General features: G+C 39.7%; 1 protein-coding gene across 1 annotated transcript in view; it reads left to right on the forward strand.

Moving 5' to 3' along the window:
• MAPKAPK5 (MAPK activated protein kinase 5) overlaps positions 1 to 23,954 on the forward strand; it is a 73,686-nt gene extending 49,732 nt beyond the window's left edge. Inside the window, exons 9-14 of the mRNA XM_073676347.1 lie at positions 3,087 to 3,274; positions 5,697 to 5,817; positions 10,952 to 11,082; positions 11,834 to 11,949; positions 13,692 to 13,796; positions 15,983 to 23,954. Of these exons, the coding sequence (XP_073532448.1) occupies positions 3,087 to 3,274; positions 5,697 to 5,817; positions 10,952 to 11,082; positions 11,834 to 11,949; positions 13,692 to 13,796; positions 15,983 to 16,080 (759 nt within the window). The 3' untranslated portion in view covers positions 16,081 to 23,954. The remainder of the gene's footprint in view (positions 1 to 3,086; positions 3,275 to 5,696; positions 5,818 to 10,951; positions 11,083 to 11,833; positions 11,950 to 13,691; positions 13,797 to 15,982) is intronic.
• Positions 23,955 to 27,730: the final 3,776 nt, after the last annotated feature.

The following is a 27,730-nucleotide window of genomic DNA, read 5'->3' on the forward strand; positions in this document are numbered from 1 at the left end:
TTCATTCATTTTAGGGGGGGGGTTTGTTTGTTTTTACAGTTTTATCAGGTGGGTTCCAGGCAGAATCCACCTGAAAAAGACGTGCACATACCCTTAAATGCAGATTTTGTTTGCACCCTTAATTAGGGATGAGCTCTGGTTCGGACCAACTTTAGTCCAAAGTTCGGTTTGGGTACCAGAACTTGACCCTGGACCCGAACTTTGGTACTGTAAAATGTTCGTAGTGATGGCTAAGGGCCTGAAAAAGGAAGCAAAATGAGAGTAAGAGCAGGACAATTGCCATGTGGATAAGAAAATGACTTAAAATGACATATAATGAAATAAAAAATCATAATCTTGAACCAGGAGGCAGAGGTCCAAGTGGAGGAGTGGAGCAGTGCCTTGCATGTGTAGTTTACTTTACTTGCTCATAAATAAATGGTGAAAAAAAACAATGTGGGTCCCCCCTATTTTTAATAAGCAGCCAAGGGAAAGCAGACAGCTGTGAGCTAGTCTTATTATGCTGGGAAGGGGCTAATATCCATAGACCTTTCCGGACTATTATCAGCCCCCAGCTGTCTGCTTTGCCTTTGCTGGTTATTAAAAATGGGGGGACTCTTTAAAAAAAAAATAAATAAATGACGTGGGGTCCCCCCTATTTTTAATAACCAGCTAAGCCAAAGTAGACATCTGGGGGCTGATATTAATAGGCTGGGAAGGTGGCCCCTTCCCAGCTTAATAGGACCATCCCTCAGCCGCCCCAGAAATGGCGCATCCATTAGATGCGCTAATTCTGGCGCTTAGCCTTGTTTCTTCCCGATTGCCCTTTTGCTAAATACGGGGTTAGTAATGGGGGCGTCTGACTGACACCTCTCCATTACTAACCCATGGGCTTAATGCCAGCTTACACTACAAAGCTGACATCAACCCCATAAACCATTACCCTGATTGCCACCGCACCAGGGATATTGGGAAGAGCCGAGGCTAAGCGCCAGAATTGGGGCGTCATTTCTGGTGCGGCTGAGGGCTGATCTTATTAGGCTGGGAAGCGGCCAATGTCCATGGACATTCCCAGCCGATTAATATCAGCCCCCAGCTATCTGCTTTGGCTTAGCTGATTGTTAAAAATAGGGGGGACCCCCATTTTTAGTAACCAGCAAAGGCAAAGCAGACTGCTGGGGATGAAACTAATAGGCTGATAAGGTCCACGGATATTGTCCCCTTCCCAGCATAATAAGACCAGCTCATAGCTGTCTGCTTTCCCTTGGCTGATTATTAAAAATATGGGGGACCCTACATTGTTTTTTAATTATTTATTTTACTGTCCCTCACTCGAGCTGTCACTACACTGGTCAGAGCACAATGGCAGCACTACCCGTGATCCGGCGGTTATATAGACCTTTCAACAAATTTTATTAAGCATCCGAACAGTAACATGGACTTCAGGAGAAGTCCGTGTTTGGAGTCTAGCACAGGACACTAGCTGTCCGGTACAAACCCCAAACGTTATAGTTCAGGTTCGCTCATCCCTACTCTAAATGTCCTTTTTTTTTTTCTTCTTTTTTTTAATCTTCCTGTCACTAATTCCCCAATGCATATAATTCAGCTAGTATTACCTCATTAGTTGTTCCTATTTATCTGGAAATTCATGGTATCCTTCTCTTCAGTTACATTATGTGATCCCATTATGATTTCCTCGGAATTGCATGGTTTTACGCTCTTTTGAAGGGAAGGTCACCATGTAAGTGACAAGAAGTTCTTGCATGATGAAATTGCATGGACTGCACCACTGAAATGCTCACAGGGGGGATACAAAACGGCAACCACAAATGATGATGACTGCTCAGCTCCTGTCACACAGTTATAATTTAGGAGATGACAGTTCAGCCTCCCTTGCTTCACTTCTATTATATTTAGCCTATTTAAAGAACTAAAGAGGGAAGAATAATTGCGGTGATCCCTTGGCAGACAGTGATGTCACTAGATGGTTATGTAATGCTGTGCTAATGTATTATGGGATTAATAGAGGAAAATGTGCAGGACCAGAGCTAGGATTCAAGATTCAACACTGAAGAGAATAAAACAAGAGGCTGAACTTCTTCAGGGTAGTACACTGTATACAAAAAGGAGTGCAGACAATCTTGTGGGGAGTACAGGGATGGAAACACTTGGAACTATCCTCTCAAAATGAGCTATTAACACAGCTGATAACACAGGATCCATCATTCACTATAGGCAGTGTCGTAGCTGACCCTGCCCCCCCCCCCCATTGTTTTCCTCTTTACAAGTCACTTGTCAGGCCACACTTGTAATATTGTGGACCACAGCAGGCCCAGAGAAGAGCGACCAAGGTTATTAAGGGAATGGGTAGACTGCAGTACAAAGACAAGTTATCAAACTTGGCGTTATTCAGTTTGGAGAAAAATGTTTTGGAGGAGTTAACTTACTGTATGATAATATTTTATACCTCCATAGGAGTTTCTCCTTCTCGATCATCACTGTAGTGATGGACCTGTGTCCTTGTTCAGTTTTATCAACAATCTGCTGTCCTTTATTTCTAAGTAACATGAAGTCAGTTGGTCGTGTTGTTTGTGATGTGGACTTAACTTTTGCAATTGAGTTTTTTATAAAAAAAAAATGTCTGAATGAGTTACCTGAAAATTAATCCGTGAGTTGGTTCTATTAGTGGACCTTGTAATCGCCTTGCCCCCTGACATTCCCAGCTCTTTTGATTACCCGGACTGGTGTGATATCCGAGTAGCCGGGGATGCAGAGCGGTGAGGAGATTCGCAGGACCCCCATCCAGCAATCACAGATTACTGACCTGGTCCTGGAGCGGAGTCCTGCAAATCAATAATCCCATCTCGACTGGCGGCAGCAAAGCAGCCAGACTATAGTAGGCAACCTGTCCAAAAATGTTTATAACCTAATTGCAAAAACTTACTTTAGAACAAAATACTTGTATTTAAGAAAATATAAATGTCCCTGAAGATGTTCTTATCTTTTTTTTTTTTAAAGATTATTTTCAAACTAGTTTAGTTTTGTGTTCTAGATGGTTTCAGTAACTATACCAAAATGTGTGTGTCTTCTGTGGTTTTCTCTCCCAGAGCTGTGACTTGTGGTCCTTAGGTGTCATTATCTATGTGATGCTCTGTGGCTATCCTCCATTTTACTCCAAGCATCACAGTCGGACTATCCCAAAGGACATGAGGAAGAAAATAATGACCGGAAGCTTTGAGTTCCCAGAGGAAGAATGGAGCCAGATCTCTGAAATGGCAAAAGACATTGTGAGAAAGTGAGTTCTAGTGTTTATTTTCCTTCTCTAGGTATTTGGGATGGTACTAATACTGACTGTAAAATATATGAAATGCCCATATAATAAAATGCTGAGTTGCCTGCCCCCTCACTGAGCTTGATGCTCCCTCTGTATTTATCTGTATAAAGAGACCAATCTATCATATGTAGCCACCAGAGTATGGCACCCAGTAGACACTTCCTGGAGCTTTGGGCCATTTTTTTTTTTTTTTTTTTTTTTTTTTTAAAGCACCCTTAATTCCAGGGTGCTGTACATGTGAAAAGGGGTTCCATACATAACATATGTGTACAAAGTTTAAGCAAGGACTTACAGCTTACAATCTGCAGGGTATTGGGGAACACAATTCTGATTATTGGACCTGTCACGAAGTCTCAAAAAGAACAGTAAAGGCCATAAGCTGAGCGCAGTGGAACCTTTGGATAGAGAACGTATAATGGAAAGATTCCCACCTGTTCTCTGTTGGTAGCCACTCCTGATTTTGGCTTACAAATACTAGTGATATGCTGACCAAATACAACTACCCATATAGACCTAAGCAGAGCGTTGTAGATACTCATACTGTATACTTTGTGAGGCCCCACACCACTAACCCCACCTTTCCAAGGGTCAGCCAAACACAGCAAATAAGTACAGTGCTCTGCCTCAGCCCCTCATTTCATCAATCACAAGATATCATCACACTCGGACCCTCACCAATAAAAATTTGTGACTTGTCACTGGCATGTCAAAGGTTTTCTGACACTCGAGGTAAACCATAAATGTAAGGTATTTGAATCTGAGTATTTACAAGGTTCCATAACTTTATTGTAATACTATATTTATACAGAAAACTGACAAAAACACCTTAATGAATCAGGACCATTGTACTATTTGCATATGGGCCAAGAATCCTCATAAACTGGGCCTCCTTCAACCACCCTCAATGATTGTCAGCAGTTGTCTCTGTCTGCAGCACTACGGGCATTATTAGAGGGTAGATACACTTACTATAATCCACATTCACATATACAGAACCGATCTTAATTCTCAGAAATTTCTGCAACAGATCTGCTACATGTGTCTATGCTGTTAGTGAGGGAGTGGGATAACTGCCAATTCATGTTTATATGCTGTATTAATTTTTTTTTTTGTGTGTGTTAAAAAAAAAACAACAACATGGTTTGGTTTGTATTCTAGTTTTTGTTTTTTTGTGGTGTCTGGTATGTTAGCCTATTGGACCTGTCATAACCTGTCAAGATACTCTAATGACCGATACCTATTGGGCCATTTAAATGGGTAAAGTTATTGTGCATGTACGCTGAATGACGTTGAGATATCTCATCATATTTCTTGCAGTCCAGAAACCAAATTCACACATTCAGTATGTGGTCAGTATTTTACCTCAGTATTTGTAACCCAAAACCTGGAGCGGGTGAAAATACAGAAGTGGTGACGTGTTTCTATTATACTTTTCCTCTGATTGTTCCACTCCTGGTTTTGGCTTACAATACTGATGTGACTTCTTAATAAATATTTACTCCCCCCCCCTTTTTTTTATTTCCTTAAAGGGGTTGTCCGGTACTTTTAAAAAAATGCCAGTGTGTTTTAATGATAGATAGAAGCTTCTTCCTAATTATCTTGCGCTTCTGATACTGCCACTCACAGGCATCACTTGACCCCCGGCTGCAGCCGGTTCTAACATCCGCTGACGTCACGACAAGTTGCGGCTGCAGCCGGGGGTCCCTCTTCCGCGTTCCACCGGTGGCTGCTGGGTTGTGGGCGGGGTTATCCCGCACGTCACACCCGATGGCGCCGCTCACAGGCAGTATCAACAGCGCAAGGTAATTAGAAAGAAGGTTGTATTTATCATTAAAACACACTGGCATTTCTTTTAAAAGTACCAGACAACCCCTTTAATCTTCCTCCCTTCCTTTTCCTCCCTCTAAATGTTCTCTAAAGTTCAATAAATAAATCATTGAAACACAAATACTGGTGTGAAATACTGACCAAATACTCAACGTGTGAAGGTGGCCTTAAAGTACCCAACCAAAATGTAGCAAATGCTGTCAGCATATCGCAAGTAAGTCTGCATGAGATCACGGAGTAACACATTGCAGGCGATACGTTGCTTTACAGCTCAGGCCTTGAACTTCTAGCTGGGAAACTAACATTTATACAATGTTCAAATCCATTGATCATTTATTATTCTAAGGATGGTACGATATACAAGTTTTACATATTTTCTTTAGAAAGCAAACGTATGTTTTCAGAGATTTGATTTGCAGTGATGGCTTAGAAAGTTCACGTCATATACATTTGAAGTAGCCAAGACCTATTTACCCCTTTCCTCTTACTGTGTGGCTTGTAAGTAAAGCTCACTTTTCACATGACTGATGAGTGTGCAAACCTGTCTCCCATCCAGGCTGCTGAAGGTTAAGCCAGAAGAGCGTCTCACCATTGAAGGAGTCCTGGACCACCCTTGGCTGAACTCTACTGAAGCTCTCGATAACATTTTGCCATCTGCACAGATGATGATGGACAAGGTTGTCATTGGATTTTTTTCTCTGTACCAGTTACAAAATATGCATATTGTACAAGTGTCTGACTAGTGTCAATGGGAATTTATATAGTTTCTAGCTGTATAGTGAAGCATTTGCTGATAATCCAGTCAATGTGAATAGTAGATTTCACATTGTTGTTAAATTTGAGTCATCATCACATATAGGGAAAACCAGCTAGTGTCAATAACTTTTACAGTGCAGCCCAAAATTGGTTCGGTTAGTGGTGGACAGTATAGACTAATAGCTGGTAATCCAATCAGGTCTATGTTAAAAATAAAAAATATATATAATGGTTTGGGGAATGGGGCTAGGTTTGAATTACTACTATCCTGGGGTACTGAAGGCCTAATATGGCAGGATGATACCATTATTAACACAGATAAGGCTCTACTTGGACCCTTCTTAGATATTATGGGGAAGTAGCTGTACTCAACATTAAAAAAAAGACCAAATATCTTTTCTTGTTGTATATAACTAATATTACAAATGCAAATCAAATTTTCTTAATTTGAAAACGTAACAAAAATTGGTTACTAGGACTACAGATTAGAGGTTCCCAGGCAGGGGTTTACACAAAGTTTAGGAACTTCTGGCATGTCATAATGGCATGTTTAAAATGATTGGATGCATTGGTTCAATATCTCTCTACTGCTGTGCATTGTACATGTAAACCAAAGTAGGCCAAAATATGTACAAATAATTATTCTCTATCTATATTATAACCACCTCTAGATAGAGGACATAATACCACTATGTACACATAATAATCTTTATTAAGCCATAATTCTCAATAAAGAAACACATTAAAAATGGAATGAAGGTCAGGTTGTACACCTTCATATCCTGGAATTCACCCGCTCCTGAAGTGCAAATGTTGTTTATGAAACCCAAATGTAAATTTATTAATAAATCAAAGGCCAATAAGATGCTCAGCGCTAATATCTGTAAATAATATCCATAAAAATACAAAAAATAATATCCATAAAAATACAAACTGTAATCCCATCTCACAATAATCTATCCAAATGGTGAAGGTTATACATCTAACATGGACAAGAAGCAGAGCAAAGGGATAAAACACATTCAATTGTGTATTACCAAAACCACCCCAACACACATTTCGCATTAGCTTCTTCAGATTTGCCCGTACTTTATATACAGAGTAACAAACACATGATTTCCTGACTTGCCCCTGTTGCAGGTAATAATTAAAATCTGTAACACAACTTAACTTTACGGCACGTAGCCATCCGAGAAGATGAGATTCCAACCAAAAATAACATAAAAACATAACATTTTATTAATTATAGACCTAAAAACATACCATTAAAAAAGATAGAGCAAAAGACCTCCAAAAAGAGGGAGGAAACACCGCAAATTCCACAAATAGCCAAGTAGAAGTATCTGAATACTTACACTGTATACTGTGCCAGGCCTATAATCAATTATGTAGTATAATCAGCAAAAAATGTGAAAAAGATACATGCTAATACATAATCAGAAAAATTCAGAAGGCAGAATCAGAGCTAGATAATAGACCTAGTGCCATATGCCCCCATCTAAAGGCTAAATGATAGCTGGCAGGAGTGAAGAGCATAATATGAGTGAAGTACCAATGCACAGATCTAAATGAATATTTAACCTGCTTTTTATCACTCCTCCTATAATGACATTCCTAAGAGGGCAAAACCCTGGCAACACACCCAGCACCATTTGCTAAATGTAACACGTGGTATATTACCTAAAACTAGGCTGAACCAGGAGCCTGTAGGACCCGCTGTGTCCACCCCACACCCGACAGGCGCCATTTCACTGCTCACTTCTTCCAGGAGCGTGTCTAGCATTATACTTATATTTTTTGGACATATGGGAATAATAATAAAAATCTATTAGGATACCAATATTTGTATAGTTTTACCCCTATTTCAGCTACCAAAGGAGGCTCCTATTGTGTATCCAATGTATAGTAGCTCAGCTTTACACCCACCCCATCTTCCAGCATTTGTATCTTAAATGAGGCTGAAAAATACCTCCAAAGTATTGCATTTGGACACAACATTAAGGTTTTTGTATCCTGTTGCAAATACTATCTCATTGAGAGTGTGTAATAAAGGACAAGCATTTTTCACTTGTCTGCAGAATATCATATTGAAGGGAACCTGCCATGTCCCCAAACGCTATTAACCCCTTTACCTCCGAGGGTGGTTTGCACGTTAATGACCGGGCCAATTTTTACAAATCTGACCACCGTCACTTTATGAGGTAATTACTCTGGAACGCTTCAACGGATCCCCCTGATTCGGAGATTGTTTTTTCGTGACATATTGTACTTCATAATAGTGGTAAAATGTCTTCGATATCACTTGCATTTATTTGTGAAAAAATCAGAAATTTGTCCATTTTCAAAATTTAAATTTTAATGCTCTTAAATCCGAGAGATATATCTCACAAAATAGTTAATAATAAATAACATTTCCCACATGTCTACTTTAAATCAGCACAATTTTGGAACCCAAATTTTTTTTTTTATTAGGGAGCTATAAGGGTTGACCAGCGATTTCTCTTTTTTACAACAAAATTTACAAAACCATTTTTTTAGGGACCACATCACATTTGAAGTGACTTTGAGGGGCCTTTATGACAGAAAATACCCAAAAGTGACACCATTCTAAAAACTGCACCCTTCAAGGTGCTGAAAACCACATTCAAGAAGTTTATTAACCGTTCAGGTGCTTCACAGGAATTTTTGTAATGGGGAAGAAAAAAATGAACATTTAACTTTTTTCACAAAAATGTTACTTTAGACCCCAATTTTTTTATTTTTGCAGGGGTAGGAGGAGAAAATGGACCCCAAAATTTGTTGTACAATTTCTCCTCAGCACGCAGATGCCACATACATGGGGAAAAAACACTGTTTAGGCGCACGGCAGGGCTCAGAAGGGAAGGAGCGCCATTTGACTTTTTGAATGTAAAATTTGCTTGAATAATTAGCGGATGCCATGTTGCATTTGGAGAGCCCCTGATGTGCCTAAACAGTGGAAACCCCCCACAAGTGACACCATTTTGGAAACTAGACCCCTCAGGGAACTTGTCTAGATGTGTGGTGAGCACCTTGAATCCCCAGGTGCTTCACAGAAGTTTAAACCAATCGAGCCATCAAAATAAAATTTTCACATTTTTCCCACAAAAATGTTTTTTAGCCCCCAGTTTTGCATTTTCATAAGGGTAACAGGAGAAATTGCCCCATGCAACTTGTTGTGCAATTTCTCCTGAGTAAGCCGCTACCCCATATTGGCGCACGGCAGGGTTCGGAAGGGAAGGAGCGCCATTTGACTTTTTGAATGGAAAAATTACTTGAATAATTAGCGGATGTGCCCCTGATGTGCCTAAACAGTGGAAACCCCCCACAAGTGACACCATTTTGGAAACTAGACCCCTCAAGGAACTTATCTAGATGTGTGGTGAGCACCCGTAACCCCTAGGTGCTTCACAGAAGTTTATAACATGGAGCCGTGAAAATAAAAAAATCAAACTTTTTACACAAAAATGATCTTTTAGCCCCAAATGTTTTATTTTCACAAGGGTAAGAGGAGAAAATGGAACCTAAAAACTGTTGTGCAATTTCTCTTCAGTACGCCAATACCCCATATGTGGGGAAAATACACTCTTTGGGCGCACGTCTGGGTTCAAAAGGGAAGGAGCACTCTGTGACTTTTTGAACTCAAAATTGGCTGGAATCAAGAGCGGACGCCATGTCACATTTCGTGAGCCCCTGATGCGCCTAAATATTGAAAACCCCCAACAATTGACTCCGTTTTGGAACTAGACCCCTCAAGGATTTTATCAAGGGGTATAGTGTACATTTTGAACCCATAGGTACGACAGAATTTGATAACATTAGGTCATCATTTTGAATAACTTGTCATTAGTCTTGAGCGCAAGTGTTCACTACTTGAGTTTGCATCGTGTACTCGGGTATGCACCATGTATCACGGTTGCTCGAGTGACATGGTCGAGTCCCCGCCCCGCATGTTTCACGGTTTTTAGACACCTAAAAAAAACAATGCGGGGATCGCTAGTGCATGGCAGGCGATCCCAGCAACGTTTCTTTTGGCCGTGAAGCATATGGGGCAGAGACTCGAGCATGTCACTCGAACACCCACGATACTCAGTGCATACCCGAGCACCCAATGCAAACTCGGGTAGCGAGCACTTGCGTTCAACACTGGTCGCCATATCATCATCATTTTTTTCTTTCTTTACTTTTGAAAAAACCCCAACCCTAATACAACCCCCAACCCTAACTCTAGCAGCAGCTCCCTATGCCATGCAGCCTGTCAGCGCTGCACACTGGGGAGACATTACTTTGGTCACGCACTGCGCATGACCAAAGTAACTTCCTGCCTCCTGGATGTTGTCGTGACGACATCGGATCATCATAACAATATCCGGGAGCCGCCGCAGACTTCGCTGGAGGCCGGAAAGGAGGTGAGTACCGGCGCTTACCTTCCCCCTTGCCCCCCGCAAAGCTGCGATCGACTTCGTTCACAGCATTGCGGAGGTTAATGTGCTGGGAGCGGTGTGGGACTGCTCCCTGCACATAGCACCGGGTGTAAGCTGTGACAAACAGCTGACACCCGGCGCGATCACCCCGCACCGCTTGTGTGCGGGCGCGATCGCATTATGCATAATAGTACGTAGCTGGTCCATAAGTCCCAGGGCACAGCTACGTACTATTATTGATGTCGTCGGAAAGGGGTTAAGCTGCAAATACATGGTTAATCTGCAGGTTAATAGCAATCTAAATCTGCCTGGCTGCCACCCTAAAAGTGCTGCTACTGCCAGGAGGAGACCAACTTTATTCCTCCCAGCAGCCTCCGGCTTTCAGTCACCACTCATCACACAGCTTCAGTTGTATCCATGCCTCGGCACTGACTGACAGCCATCTCTGCAGTGTATCAGTGCAGATTAACCTGCTGAGTAAACGTATATCTGCTTGATATTAGGGGACATGACAAGTTCCGTTTAAAAACTCGTCCGCTATCCTCACTTCTGAAGCTTTTATCTTTGGAGAGCTCCAGAGGAACTAATTAACGTGTGCCATTTTCAATTGCAGGCGATGGTTGCTGGGATACAACAAGCCCATGCTGAGCAGCTTGCCAACATGAGAATTCAAGATCTCAATGTCAACTTGAAACCTTTGAATATTGTCAATAATCCCATATTGCGGAAAAGAAAACTTCTGGGGTAAATATTGTCCTAGATTATTAAATCCAGCTTAAGTCCCCTTCTGATGTGTCATATAAATTGTGCCCCTAATGTGTATCCACATTCTCCAAGCAAAATGACTATAGTCCATTTTAATTGCCCCCACTTTTTGGCACTAGTAAGTCATTTAGTGGGGTAAGATAGGGGATAATTTACTGATCATTGGGGAAAGTCCAACTGAGCATTCCCGATAAGGGTCTCTGGACTCCAAGATTGCTACTCTGCAGAGTCCCTCCTTGAATGGAGTGGAGGTGCCCATGCTCGACCTCTGCTATTATTTCATTGCCTATGGGAGTGCTGGAGAAAGCCCAGTACTGCACTCGGATATTTCCGGTAGGCCTATAGAAAATTACAACTAGTCAGATCTCCTTAGAGACCCCCGCCAGCTCTGAAAACACTTCAGCGATTCAGAGTAAAGCATGCCTGACTGCAATCGCACATCCAGGCTTTGATTTACGCTGCCTGTTCTTCAGACAACCCGAATGTAATAATGGGTTCCATTTTAAATTAATGAAAATTCTAACTAAAAAAACCTAATTTGTGGACTATTTTTAACGTCCCTGCCTGAAACCAGTGAATTGGCGCACTCATTGCTTACATTCAAATACTGAATAGCTGCCCCAGGTCTCCTGCTACACAGCTTCTGGGCTGGTTACAGTATGTCTATATAGGTAGCCTGAAACAAGAGTTTGTAGTGTGTCAGCATTTATTCATCTGTGTTTGATACCAGGACAAAGCCGAAGGATAATGTTTACAGCCAAGACCCTGAAAATTTAGCTGAAGATTCTAATGTTGCTCTAGAAAAACTCCGGGATGTGATTGCACAATGTATACTACCACAAGCTGGTAAGTTCCACTCCTATTTCTACTTTTCTTTTTCTGCTTGGGTATAGTAAGTGGATTGTCTGCATATTGGCTTTTTTTTTTATTTTTATCTGAAGTTAAGCGTGGCTTACATCATGTTCTAAATTATTATGCAAATTGGATTTAAGTGTCATAAAGATATAATTTTTGTTTTTCAAACAAACTCCTGGATGGTATTGTGTCTCAGGGCTTTTTGGATCACTGAAATCAATCTCAAACACCTGTGATAATTAGTGTGCTAGATCAGCCCAATTAAAGAAAAGTACTTAGGACATTCCACGTTATTAAGCAGGTCACAGGTTATAAGCAATGTAAGAAAGAAGAAGGATCTCTCTGCTGCCGAGAGATTCATAATGCAATGCTTTGGACAAGGTATGAAAACCTTAGATATTTCACGTAAACTTAAATATGATATATGATCATCATACTGTGAAGAGATTTGTCGCTGATTCAAAGCACAGACAGGTTTGTGCAGATAAAGGCATAATGAGGAAGGCTTCTGCCAGACAAATTCATCGGATTACGAGAGCAGCTGCTAAAATACAATCACAAAGCAGCAAACAGGTATTTGAAGTTGCTGGTGCCTCAAGTTCCGCAAACCTCAAGGTGTAGGATCCTCCAGAGGCTTGCGGTTTAAAACAGTCTTGTTTACTGATGAGTGCCGTACAACCCTGAATGGTCCAGATGGATGGAGTAGTGGATGGCCACCATTTCCCAACAAGGCTGCAATGTCAGAAAGGCTGTGACTGAGTCATGTTTTGGGCCAGAATCATGGGTCGAGAGCTGGTAGGCCCCTTTAGGATCCCTGAAGGTGTGAAAATCACCTTGACAAAGTATATAGAGTTTGACTGACAACTTTTTTCCATGGTACAAAAAGAGGAACCATAGCAAAATAATCTTCATGCATGACAATGCACCATCTCATGCTGTAAAGAATATCTCTGAGTCATTGGCTGCAATGGGCATTAGAGAATAGAAACTCATGGTGTGGTCACCATCCTCCCCTGACCTCCGTATCCTCAAGAAAAGATCTCTGAGGGTGAGAGGCATTTCACATCAAAACAGCAGCTTTGGGAGGCTATTCTGACATCCTGCAAAGAAATTCAACCAGAAACGATCCAAAAACTCACAAGGTCAATACATGTAAGAATTGTGAAGGTGATATCATAGAAGGGGTCCTATGTTAACATGTAACTTGTCCTGTTAAGATGACATTTTTTTTTATTGAAAAATGTTTTGATTTCAGTAAGTTTGACCTATTGATGCTGCAAATTCTACAAATGAGCATTTCCAGTTCTTTACAACCTATACAATGTTTGGAAACTCTCTTGTGCATAATAATATGGAACAGTGAATTTTGAGGGTTTTTTTTTTTTCTTTTTGTAGTTTTGAAAACAATACTGTTATCATTGAGAGGTTTGTCCAATAAAATTGGATTTATAGTCTAATGGTTGATGATTTAAACATTACACTATCTCATTTGCATTGACCATGTTGGAAAATCAGAGAAAAATAGCATTTGCATTAGAACTTGGAACGCGGTGTACTTGTATGAAAAATATATTGCGTCTGTTTAGTGAGTATCTATCAAAGCTAGAACAAAAGAGCAAATTGCATGCCTGTAAGTATTGTGCACTCTTGTTGCCAATTAAGTTCACAGCATCAGTTGATCTATATCAAGTCTGGGAAATTTTGTTAATTATTATTTATATTTTTTTTGGCAGGAGAAAATGAAGATGAAAAATTAAATGAAGTTGTACTAGAAGCTTGGGAATACAATAGAGATTGTAAATTGCTCAGAGACACTTTACAAAGTTTTAGTTGGAATGGTGAGATCATAAATGTACATTGCTCGAGCTTGTAGACATTATAGTGGATCTTTCAGCTCTCGTGACAAATCTGTTTTAATAAATTCATAAAAAGAAAAAAAACAGTTCTGAAACCTCTTTCCTTACAACTCTGCATTGTGCCCTTCCCCGGTTACTCCTAGAAATTTAGAAATTGTTACCATTCTCTATGTTAATGGGATATGCCCTTACACAGTTGGCATGGATTGGGCATTGCCAACTAACGTGGTGACACACCCACCCCAAACTGGTAATGCCCAGCTCATATTTTAATCATACATTTCTAGAAATGCTCCAGAATTGTTATATTGTGAGGAAACAATTACAGCATTTACTAAAGTAGACACGTCAGGAGAGCAAATTGGCCAGTAATTGTCACCCTCCAGTTACTACGCAGAAATATGCATGGGCATGCTCTTTAAAAAAGGAAAAAAGGTGCATGAGTTCTCAACACTATCTCTGTATGTCTCCAATTTTATACAGAAGCTTACATTGATTTTTCTGTTGTGTAATGTCGGGTGAAATACTTGTAAAGCCGATTATCTGTGCAGACACAAAATGTTCAGCAGTGCACAAAAGTTAATGACTCTGTGCTAAGGCAGACGTGTCTCCTGAATGTGGTCTGCAAAGCTGTATGCCTTGAACAATGGATATGTTTTATTTTAAGTGATCATGTTGTCTCATTCATGCCGCCGAACCAAGGGCAGCATGTATCGGAGACCCGGTCCGTCATGACCAACACTGCTTCGTTTCAGAGAGAACATGCTTTGAAAAAACAGCCCAAGACAAGGTGACTAGGATGACTAGTTCAAGGAGTAGATCCTCCTTTGGCTTTTTCTTGCCCCAATCCCCTAGATCAGGGGTCTCAAGCTCAGCCAAGTAAATGGGCCGCACATAGCAAAAATTTTAATATGACGGGCCTCGTTCTTTGCACGAAAAGATGTTTTCAGTGATACCATTTTTGTTCTATATGACTTTTTGATAATTTTTACAATTTTTGGTATGTTTTTTTTATGGTGTTTATCACGTGTTATGGTACAAGTTTTCTTTTTTTACTTCAGTTTTTACATACATAATTTTTAGTTGCAAAATATTTTAATATTGATTTTCTTTTTAATTTTATATTAGTTTTTTTCCTTTCTTTTGTCCCCCAATCAGCCCCATACAGTAATGTTGTTTAACAGTTAACCCCACATAGTAATTCTGGCCCCTAATGTCCCCTTCTTGTAGTAATGTCTCCATCCTGGTCCTAATCTTACAGTAATGTTCCCCAACCTGGTCCCATCTTGTAGTCATGTCCCCATCCAGTTCCTCTTCTTATAATGTCCCCCAATATGCAGTTTTTCACATACACATTAAAAAAAATCTTCTCTCCTGACCTTGCTCCCTCGGCAAATAGTGTCCTCTTCCTCCTCCCCAGCTGGGGCGGCGCATGGCAGTGATGTCATGTACTGCCGCGACGGGCACGACGTCAGCTGCCAGCCTCTGATTGGCCAATAGCTGGTATAGGTATTGCGACGACGCAGAGATCTGGTCTCTGCACCGCAATACAAATTCAATTGAATGTGCGTCCTCTGACATACATTCAACTGAAAACAAGTGCTGGCATCGGTGGTCCCCTTAATCCCTGGACATGATAGTCTCGGGAGTTCACAGGCATGGGGGCTGCACAATTGAGCCTTGGGGGCTGCGTGTTTGAGACCCCTGCCCTAGATCAACAGGTCTCTCTGAGTGTATAGGGAGAGAGCCATCAGTCAAGGGGAATGGAGCAGGGAGAAGCGGTATCAAAGTCTGTTCTCTCTGAAGTGCAACAATGTTTCAGGGTTCACCATATATGTCTGAAATGATGGAGCCATTCTGATTCACGCTGCCTGTGATTCTGGACTTAAGAATCCGCTGATAGGACCTTTTTAATGAATGGCACATTTTTATATTATAAAACTTGTATTAGAGGCATGTATGAGAGAGCATGTAAAGAGTTAATCCATGGGGATGTCTCCATTTCATAGCATCTTAGTGCATTGAATGCAGATATCCTGACCTCAGGTGAATGGAGAAAGCCTGTTTTGACTTTGTTGGTGTTTTTTTATGGAATGAGCATGTTTATGTTCTAACCACTTATTTTATACAAGATCCCTTCACATTAACCTTTTATTTGTCTATTTTAGGCCAAGGATTTACAGACAAAGTCGATCGCCTCAAACTTGCAGAAATAGTCAAACAAGTTATCGAGGAGCGAACAAATTCTCAAGAAGAATCGCAGTAGCGAAAGGGGTTTTTTTTTTTTTTTTTGTTCTGTTTTTATTTTATTTTCTTTTTTAGAAGATAAAAAATCTTGCATCTTAAATAACTGTAAAATAGTTTTATGTAAATTATATCACTGAATTTCCACAGTGCTTGAAAATACAGCATACATGTAGATAGGCGTTTAAGAAAAAAAAATCATTGGTACTGTAATTTATTTAGGAAAATGATGAACTGATTTAAATATTTTTTTTCACACTACTGTACTGTTAATAGGTACAATCCTAGCAGGGAATACACAGTCGTTAATGGCTTTGTAGTACTCCAGAAAGGTATGAGCCCTCTCCATTTTTTGCTCCTAGGTAGCTAGCAGCTGCTCGATCCTTACACTACCAGACAACACCAGTGTGAACGGTAGTCAATACAGTAACATACTTGAAGAATGCTTTGTGGAATGTAACTGACTTGGTTACACTGGCTAGCAATTTCCTCAGGAATAATTGGAAAGAGCACATACCTTTGAAATGTTCACCAGCTGCTCTGCAAATGTGCCAGTATAATTCAGAAAGAAATGTGACTTTCACATGCTACCAATACTTCAAGAGTAGCTGTTGATTTTTTTTTTTTTTTATTTCGTACATCAATAGTACACATGAAAATAACAAACTTTTTAATATATCTTATCAGAGAAATTTGCCTTTTTATCCTTCTGGGTTATATTTTACTCTGAATTAAGGGGTAAAATTTGTCTTCAGTGAAGACAGATTTTCATATTACTGAGAGAGGAGATGACCGTTAGCATTCATCAAGTTCTATGGGAAGCGTTGCTATGATGAGGTGGGAGGAGAGGCACACATTTTGCCGCAAGTTCTCCTGAAATGACAGTTACACTTAAATAAAAAAAAGTTCAAAGCGTAACTGTCATTTCATAAGAACTTGCAGCAGAATGTCCGGCTCCTTCCCCCTTCCCAATCCGTAGATACAAGTAGAAACAATCATTTCCTTTCTCCGTTCTGGGAGAAATCGGTCTTCAATGAATACAGATTTTACCATTTGAATACAGAGTTTACAGAGACCCTGTAGGAGAAAGGAGAATATTTTTCTGATTTAAAATATATATTACAACATTTATTAATTCTCATGTGTGCTAATGATTTATGAAAAACACTTATAATGACGATTGCTCTTTAAGATATCGGTAAAGCCTACCTATATGGGTAGAACTTTCATGAAATTACCAACCCTGGAATTGTCAGATTTTTTTGTTAGTTTATTTTCCAATAGGTGGCGCTGCTGTACTATAACATAGTAAATCAGATCACTACCTATGTTTTTAAGATCTGTTGCATTTTATGATCTGTTCAAATGTTGAATTTTTTTATCACTTTTATTTTTGTGTGGTGCGTTTTTTTATTTTTCACTTTTAACTGCACAGCTTTGAGCTTTAATAGATTGTGTTGTATATAGCTTTATTTCTATTTTAACCCTTTCTTCAATACAAAATATGCATATGTGGCATAAACTCGTTGCCTAAACTCGCAGCGATGAGCTGCAGACTGAAGTGCCAATTCTAGGGTTCTCTTTAAACATATTTCTTAGCAACAGTGTTGGTGTCTTGTGGCACAGTTGAAGTCACCCACCGCTTTCTTTGCGGGGGTATATCTCCTGGCTTCATCTTCTAAGCTTTTTTGTACTAGAGAGATTAGTTGAATGTGCATTGGTGTATAGTTGGAGAATTCTTCCAGATTGTTTGTTCTTCATTTCTGTCTGTATATGTTATTTTATTATATCATAGTCTACTTTTTATTCTGCTTTGCTGTCTGCAAGTCTGCTTTTTGGTAGAATATTTCAAGTCGAAGCCGTGTCCTAATAGAGTTCGTAGGACTTCCATATTGTATTGACCTATATTTATTACAATCCGCTGACGTGTGAAGGTCATCCTCAGTGGCCTATCCACTTTATGAATATATACTTACTTTTTGTTCTATGCTGGAATCAAGGACACTTATACTGCAGTTCATAGTTTATAAGTATTACTGTATAGATCAGAATGTGAAATATAAATCATCTAGAAAACCTGCTGCAAAAGTTAGTTGTATTCTTTTTGTTGCTTCTGGGTAGCATCATATATTGTCTTTTAAAGGCTAGCACTTATTCAACTAGAAAACCCTAAATGCAGATTTATTTGAAGTTTGAATGGAGTGCTATGCCTCCATTAAAGATATATGAACCCTAGGGTACCTGTCAGTAAGAATGTGCCTAATACACCTAAGGTACTGTAGTATATGGCAGGAAACTACATTTCCAACTCTACCTGCTCTGTTGTTATCCAACTTTGCATTGTGCCAAAATGTATGTTTTATTCATATATGCAAATTAGGTTCACAAGTGCACTGGTGGGCATATTGGTGCACTTGCAGTCCTCTGCTCCTCTTTGTTTCTTCCCTTATTTTGATTGACAGTGGATGTAGAGGCTATGCTGCACGATGTCACCTCTGCTATCCATTATCAAGATGCGGGGCTGGTGCCAGTGAGGGGGAGACTAAGAGGAGCTGCGAACTGCAAGTGCACAGATATGCCCACCAGTGCACTTGCTAGCCTAATTTGCATATTACTAAAACATGAATTTCAGGGTAACGAAGCGCACACCGGATAATGATAGAATAAGGTAAAATGTGAGTTGGAAATGTGTTTTCTGCCCTATCCTGCATTACCACGTTCCCTAACCACATTCATACTGACAATTTTGCTTTAAAATGAAACTCTTGAAGTTACTGAGTTTCCTTGTAGCTATCCAGCTGGTTTACAGAGCTTAGCAAGCAATGCCTTCATGAGAAATCATGCAAATTAGCTCTCCTCCAGAAGGAAGAAAACGGTCTCTAGTGACGACTATAATATCAACTCATTAAAAACATAACTAGGGAAAAAAACATTAACGAAGATGAGTCTTTGCATTGGTGGATATGTTTAATCATGTTTCAAGGCTTTTTAACAGGTTGGACATTACTCTACTGGGTAGCAACATATCATTGGCACTACAGACAGTTTTCTTTCTTTTGGAGGAGATCTAATGTTCATGTACAGGAAATGAAGTGATTAAAGGGGTTGTCCACTACTTATTATCCCCTTCCCAATGTATCCCCCCCGGGGCCCCTAAGACTTCTTGTAATTACCTTCTGTTGCAGTTACTGCCTGTGAGCGGCGCGATCGGTGGCCGCTCACCAGGCATCACGTGACCCCCGGCTGCAGCCGGCTCTGACATCTGCTGACGTCACGACAAGTTCAGGCTGCAGCCAGGGGTCTCCCTCTTCTGTGTTCCACCGGTGGCTGCAGGGTTGTGGGCGGAGTTACCCTGCGCGTCACACCCAGCATCCACTGCGCGCTCTCCCTCTTCTCATTCATCGGGAAAGCGTGCGTGGATGCTGGGTGTGACGCGGGGGGTAACCCCTCCCACAACCCAGCAGCCACTGCGGAGACCATGTCACTGATGTCACGCCTCACTTGACGTAACATCAGTGGCTGGCCACCGATAGCGCCGCTCACAGGCAGAACCTGCAACAGAAGGTAATTACAAACACACTTATGGGCCCCGGGGGGGATACATTGGGGGCATAATAAAAAGTTGTGGCCAACTTCTTTAATGGGACCTGCACTTATCACTAATTTATGGAAATGGACCTTCAAAGGGTTTTCTTTGAATAATAATCCTTAATTTTATCAGTCCTCCATATAACATATAAGCTCTAGCCTTCAAATACTACATGTGAAGATACCCTCCTGGCACAAATTTGGTTTTCTATACTTTTTACAGACTTTTTATATCTTAATTATAATGGTAGACGGTACTGTCTGGATTTCCTATTATACTGATCTAGATTGGTACTAGCGCTAAAAGCCAATTACTATATCGACAGCTTTCCGTATGAAAAGTATCAGTTTTCCATGAAAAGGTTACCGTGGCTTTGATGGAGACCTAGCTCTCCTAGGCATACAGTACAGCACCTATTGGTGAAAATGGTGTGCTGCCCATACGGACCTCCGTGTTGGAGGAAAAGGGGGTGCTCTCTGAAGATGCAACTCAGCGTGCAGTAGGGGGACCATCAGGAGCAAAAAGTAGAAAACATTAAAGAAATTTTCGTCAGGCTCTTTATTAAAGTGGTTTTCCAGAATCAAAATATTGTCGGGCTATCGTTGGGTAGGCAATCAGTATCGTATCTATGGTGGTCAGGAGGTAGTGTAGGTTTGGATTGTGGTGAAGAGTTGATCACACATAGCATGTGACCCTCAAAGTTTATGCCTTCGTGATGAAAACGCAGGTGAGGGCTTTTTATTAAATAGATGTAACCAGCAACCAAATAATTTTATTTATTACAATGATTAATTTTATTTACCAATTCTGTGGTGTAGAAATGAAAGAACAGTTTACCAATTTTCTGTAAAATCTGTTTTGCTGCTAGGATCCTAAAGATGATGTGGTCATTATGATTACAACATATTTTTTTTACACAAATGCTTTTTTTAATCATTCTTCCAAAAAGAGAATGATTTACAGAATGACTGACTGAATGAAAATCTCTCCAAGTCAGAAATCCCTTTTAGTTTAATGCATATCTGTTGGATGCCACAAGAACAGCCAAGCAGTGGGAACTCTGCTATAAGGCATGCCGTATACAATGCAGTCTGTTTCCAAGCTATCTGCATGGCGTTAGTTGTATATTAATAATTATTACTCATTTAGGTTTCAGATTCTAAAATCTAAGTGTTTTTTTAATTTAAAAACCCTTGGGTCATCACAAGTCGAGCTCATTTTTTTTTTTTAAAAAGTCCCCCCTTGTTCTGGTGTGTCAGCTGAGACACCCTGATGCCTACAATGAGAGGGTCTCTGTTCCTGTTTCCAGTATGTAGGTCATTTTACATGCATGGTCCCAATGGGAGTAGCAAAAATGTTCAAATTGGCACAAGCACAACCATTCTTTTCTAAAAAAAAAAAAAAAAAAAAAAGATTCTTTTGAAATTGTAAACTAAGTTGTGTTCTCTGTCACTAAGTTTTTCAGGTTTGTCGTTGTATTGTGGTCATTACCCAAAAACACTATTTTGAGAAATATATACTTTTATGCGTAGCATAATTTTATTAATAGTATAGTGTGTAGACAGCAGTAGTGATGAGAAGATATGGTATAATGGGATCATTGACAAAACCAACCATAAATATTAATCAACCAATCAGGTCATTAGAATAATTGGTCACTATACGCTGGACAGCTACTTTTCCTCCTATTTTTTTTATTTCCTAAAGTTTCTTGTCCATTGACGTACATTTACAGTTAATTTTGGGACCCATTGGACATCGCAGTGAAGAAAATCCTATCTTGAGGTGGTAAAGCCAGAAAATTGGGGTTAGTAATTGAATTTTGTGACTCACAGATTATCTGGATTTTATTTATATCAACAGGTTTTTGTCTTGTTGATGATTATTATTATAGCGGTTTCATGGTGCTGACGTCAGGAGTTCATTATACACTTGAAACTATATATGTACAGTTTTGCAGCTTTTAGTCTAAGACAAAAATAGATCCTCACTCCAAGCTACCAATATTTTGACTTGCACATCACCCTTACTGACCCTGATGCCTGTTTTAGTTTCTAGACAGGTGACATTAAGCTGTGAGAAGGGCTGGATTTTTTGGGGGTTTAAGTAAGGACTTGAAATTTTTGTCTGTGGAGTTGACACTGTAAAGTGATCTTGTTTGGTCTTGATGGTTTGAGTGTTAAGTCAATGTTTGTTTTATAGGAGATAAAGATGGAATCATTTTGATTGGAAGACCAATCCAAACTATTGCAATTTAGAAGAGTTTATCATTTTTTCTGGTGGACCTAATCTATCTGCCCTTCAGTCACTCAGTATTCTCCATTCCAGTGCATTTGGTGATGTCAAACACGTCAATTTAATGTTCTGTTAGTGAAATACCTTTTGCATCCTTGTATATTTTATTTTAAAAGCAACCAAAGAATTGTCTACATCCATCATCTGATAAATGTTCCTTAGGTGCACATGTAACAAGTTACTGAACAATGTTACTAAGCTACCGGAGGTATATTCCTTTATTTTAATATTCGGTCAGAGAGGCATGGTGGTGATCTGGGCAATATATGTGCTCATGACTGTCCTTTTACATATATTCACAACTGTGAAGACTTTGTGTAATCCCATCCCAAAGCATTAGGATATTGCTAATATTGTGTAAATGGAGTCATTTATGCTAGCTGTTGGACCAATCAAAAGATTGTTGACTTAGCTGTGAAAAAAATCCCTATAATCCTTTCCTCCTACCTTTTTTTTTTATCACGTAAAATTACCTAACACCATGATGGATCTCAGCCGAGTCTATCAGGTGCCTTTGGTGTCCGCCATGTCGTTAAAGAACACAGAGATGAGCCTAGCTTATCTAGGCAGGTTACACACCATAAGTAGAATGAGCAAGGCGTTCCATATTTATAGTTTATCTGAAGTCTATGATGCGAGCGTACTATATATTAAAACTAATTGGAATTATTAAACAAAGAATAGAAGTAAGGAAATGTGATTTTTGAATTTGATCCTTCTTATAAATGTACCTGCTACAAAATTTGCATGTTTATTTGACACCTAACTCTTACCACCTCAATCTACATTATTGGAAAGGACTATAATCTTTTTGTTTAGGCTTCTTACCTACTGTTGACATTTTTGGGCTCTTTTTGGTGATTTGCCAAAGCTTTTACACCAGAAAACTGGCATAAAAGGCTTTGAAAAGTCTAACTTTTTGCGCAACACTGAGATGCGTAAGAATTTTGTGACTTTTCATGTTTTCGCGCCAGTTAAATGCAGCTCTGCCAAATTGTAGAGCTAGGGAGGAGTTGGGGAAGATATGTGACTACACCACGCCCACTTGTCAAAATGTACAAAAATGTCAGCCTTTTTTTAAGCCAAAAATACTACTCCAGTCGGGAGTAGCATTTCCGACAAAGCGTCCGCTACTGAGATGTGTCGAATTCATTAAGTGGCTTGCGCTGCTTTATGAATTCAGCACTTCGTACTCCAACGAGCCCTTCATTAAGGCTTGTGTATGAAATGCTGGTCTTGATTAATCTGCCCCTTTGTGTACAGGAAATGTCTACAAAGGTTTATTATAATGGACCGTTGGGATATCCTAAGGTCTATGACTACAAGAACCACCTAAAATCTATCGTTGTAGGCTTCATTGGTAAGACCCTGGTCAGTGAAATACCAACAAAAAGAACCAGGATATACTATAGAAATATCAACCATTTACTTGGAGGTCTGTATACATCCTTCAGATGCCAACTCTGAATGTATTGTGTAATTTACCATTTCTACCACTTGTGGACATGCTTTGACATCTTGTAAGTTCAACTATTTTAATTATCTTGACCACAAGGGTTTCATGTTATGGGCTAATTTCTGTACTTTGAAGGCAAAATGTACATATAATTTTGGAAACATCTTGTTTAACGTATGAGATTTATTCATCTTAAACTTGGGTGCTAAAATCCTAATCCTGACCTGACTATGTACAAATGCACTAATTAAAGAATTTAGAATTTGGCAGAAATGTTGCCTTTATTTGTTGATAGCAAGTTATTTTTTTATTCTCCATGCAAGTTCTCATCAGGCCTTTAGGAAGGCTAAATTAATTATTGCATTTTGAACAATCTTGTTCTGAGTTCAAGGAATTCAGATGGAGAATAAACCATGGAAGAATATCAGTGTCTAATCTGTTGCTGTGGTTCATCATTCTTAATCTCGTTTCTTTAGTGTAGTAAGCATATTTAATTTGTCTTGCGATGTTTATTGTATGATATGTCATTTTTTTTCAGATCAGTATTATAATGTAAATATGCATTAATGTATATAAAAAGATTTTACTGAAATGTCTCAATGTCTCCATTTTTCATTTAAAAAAAAAAATTGAGTCAATAATTAAGAGCAACTGCACATTCACAAAACTTTTGACGTTTTGGACCAAAGTTTACACAGTTGATCCACTCTTTGTGCGCAGGCCTGTTCATATCATGGACACGTTTAAAAACCAATGGTGTCTTAGACAAGCAAATCAACCCAAGGGATTGTGCACGCGACCGATTATATCAGACAAGTGCTTTCTGTGGTTTTCATGGCATTCATACCCATGATGGTCAATGGGGCTGTGCACATGTCTGATTTTTGATTCGAGTGTTGGCTCAAAATCATCAATGCAAGTCTATGGGTCTGTGAAAAACATTGGACCGCTCTCGGAGTGTGTTCCGATTTTCACATACTGACAGAATGTAGAAGGTGAAGATACTTTTTTTTTTTTTTTTTTTTTTTCCCATCCCCACGACAGCACCATAGTGAGAGAGAGGATCCGCCCCCAAGGACAGGAAACCTACAGGTTTAAAAAGCGGAGCCTCTCTTCCAGCTTCAGTGGTTTCTTTTCTTTGGAGGGAGATATACAGCCCCTGGATGGTTGGTGTTTACTTTATTCCCTGGGCTGGGGAGTGATGGCAGCACTCGCGGGAGTTCTCTGTGGGTGCCAAGCTGGGAGGCCGCTTCGAGACATGAGCTGTTCCTAAATCCTCAGTTACCCAACGACCGCAGTGGTGAGCTTCCAGAGCAAAATCCATGCACAAAGCAATGAAGTATGGTGACCCAACGCCGGAGCGTCTGACGTCACAGAAACGCTACCTAGTGGGCGCGTGGTTGTTCCAGGCGCAGGATATTTATAAAAGGCAGGGCACCTCCGGAGCTGTAAGGAGAGTGCATGCCCTGTACTCACAGCACTTTTGAAGGATGGAAAAGGACAACATGGCCAGGGATCCTGTTGATGAAGTAGCTCCACAATGTATGGTAGTTTCCTGCCTATTGGGGTGGACAAGTCCTAAAATACCCTACTAGCCTTTGGGTTTAATGCTTTCCCCTTTTAAATGTGTTTTGTTATAGGACAGACCTAGGAAAGCGCTGTAAAAAACATAGCATAAGGAATGTGCGCTTTGTAGAGTTAAATTAACTTCGTATGATAAAAAGTTGTCAACATTGCATCCAAAAAACTTTGGCAGAAGAGTCCTCATCATTTATGAAGAGCATGAAAGCTATACATAAAATAGAGGTCAAAAACTCAATTAGGGTGCTTTAGGGCCTTCCTTTCTGAGGCCCCTATAATGCGAAACACGCATCAGGGGGTCTTCCGGTGGTATATATCAACTTGTCACCCATGCTGAGCCTTCTTTGTTGAGTGGATTAACCTTTGTTTGCTTATATATGGATCTGTTGGCTATACAAGTGATTCTGAATGCACTTACCTGAATTGGAATTTAACATGTTAGTGTTTTTTCAAAAACAACTCTATATATTTCACATGTAAAGCTCCATGGAATAAATGGTGCTATAGTAATAATATATTATTACCCTTCCGAAAATCAGTTATTTACCTGTTGTATATTTATCTTTCTGTATATTAATCGTGTATATACAATAATAACATGTTTGTCCCATAGTGTATAAATTTCTGATTACAAGGTTAGTTCTATAGACATGATCTATACTAGCCTAATATACTCATAAATTGATTTTATATACTTTCTCTACGTGAGCTATATAAATTTTGCTTACCAGTTATAGGCATATTTACACATTTAATTGAGGAACCACTACGAAGATTTTTCTGCAGTAACCTTTTTATATTGTTTTGTGTATTTGAAATTAATAAAGATTGAGATCATGATATTTTTTTATGAATTTTTTCTTTTTGAATTTTCTATTTACAATACTTCTAATAGGTTTGAGCATAATAAATAAAAGTGATCAGATTTTAGCCAGCTTTCCAATCATCCAAAAAGCGCCAGACTCTTTAGTAGATGCCTCCATTGATGCAGTAAGACTAGCAGCCCAATCTTGCTCCTTATCTAACTCCGCACATCGAGAGCTATGGTTGAAAAATTGGTCAGGGATCTTCAATCTAAAGGTAGGCTATGCGGTATCTCTTGTCAAGAAGAGTTCCTCTTCGGTCCAGTGCTGGATGAGATATTGGCAAAAGCTGCAAATAACAAGAAAGGATTCCCCTCTAATTCCTTTCAGAGAATATCCTTTGGTCCATCCTGGAAGAGGCCGCTTGTTCCCACGAGAACCAAGATGGAAGGTCCAAAGATCCAAGGGGGAAAATTTTCATGTATGACTTCTTTCCGCTGACCCCCGGAAAAGAGCTGGAAGTCAATGACACCAGGCCCCAGGTAGATGAAGGATAAAAAGGTTTCTTCTTGCCTGGTTAGGAATATCAATAAACAGTTGGATAATAAACACCATAGATCAGGGTTTGAAACTAGAATTCAGCTCCTGGCCACCAGAAATATTTCTAGTTACCAATATCCAGGCCTCCAAAGAAGAGCAACAGTCCTTGGGTGCTTTGACATTGTGTTTTGTCATATGTTCCTTGTTCCCTTTAGGCCATTAGGGCTTATGTCCAGAACCCCCTCCCCCAAAACTGAATTTAGGCGTATGCGCTAACAGGACCATAGACTATAACGGTGCAGACAGATTGACCGTGTGCTCTGATGCTGTCCATTACGTCAGAGTGTACGTCTCCAGTAAGCATATACGGCCAAAAATAATGCACGGCAGAGCACACGTCCACTATGTCCCCATCTATGCATACACTCTAATCCTGTTTTGCGGGGAAAGAGTGGGGGTTACGGATGCAAGCCCCGAGGAGACCAAGGAACATGTGACAAAACGCAATGTGAAAGCATCCTTAGAATGAGACGTCCTATCCTTAGTATGGAAGGGGTCCTTGCTCCTGTTCCAATATCAGAAAAAGGGAGAGGATTTTACAGTCCTCTCTTTTTAAGGAGGAAGTCAGACCTCTACTTGAGGGATATTGTAAACTTAAAAGACTTTTATATCGCTGCCTGAAGGTCAAATCTTTCAAAATGGAAACCGTATGAATGACAGTAAATCTTCTCTTTCCAAAAATGCTACATGACAATATTGGATCTCCAGGATGCATATTAGCATATACCTATCCTCCAGGAACATCAAAAATTTGTAAGGATTGCAGTGACTATTCAGAGGGGCTGACAATTTCCAATTTCAAGCTTTTCCCTTCGGGCTGTTCATGGCACATAGTGTTTACAAAGATTATTGCCGAGATGTCAGCCCATATCGGGGAAAAAGATGTATTGTTCATTCCGTATCTAGACAACTTCTTGGTTGGAAGGATGAAGTTAAATTGCATGCAGGCAGTGGAACACGTATCGAACAACCTAGGATCCTTAGATGGTGGTAAAGGTAAAAAATTCAAGTCAAGAACAGAGATTCACCAAAGCACTTTAGTAAAATAAAAATAAGGAAACTACAAAATCCATTGTTTGTTACATCCTTTAGTTTCATTTTTATTTATGTGAATAGGTTTAGCATTAATAAATATTCTTTAGATACTGTACATATCACCGTATATTTTAGGTCTAACTGGCTTTGAAGGCTATGGGCACCGTTTGACATAGGAAAAAAATGTTTTTTACACGTTAGTGGTTCCCTTTATTTAAATGGTTGGTCCACTACTAGAACAACCCCTTCTTATTCCCTATGTTTGGCCCTGATAAAATAAAGAAAATTATACTCTCTTCCCGTGCCGGTGCCA

Source organism: Phyllobates terribilis, unplaced genomic scaffold (genome assembly GCF_046119375.1).
Source record: "Phyllobates terribilis strain yellow unplaced genomic scaffold, ASM4611937v1 Scaffold_1__5_contigs__length_1240528914, whole genome shotgun sequence".
Classification (NCBI taxonomy): Eukaryota; Metazoa; Chordata; class Amphibia; order Anura; family Dendrobatidae; genus Phyllobates; species Phyllobates terribilis.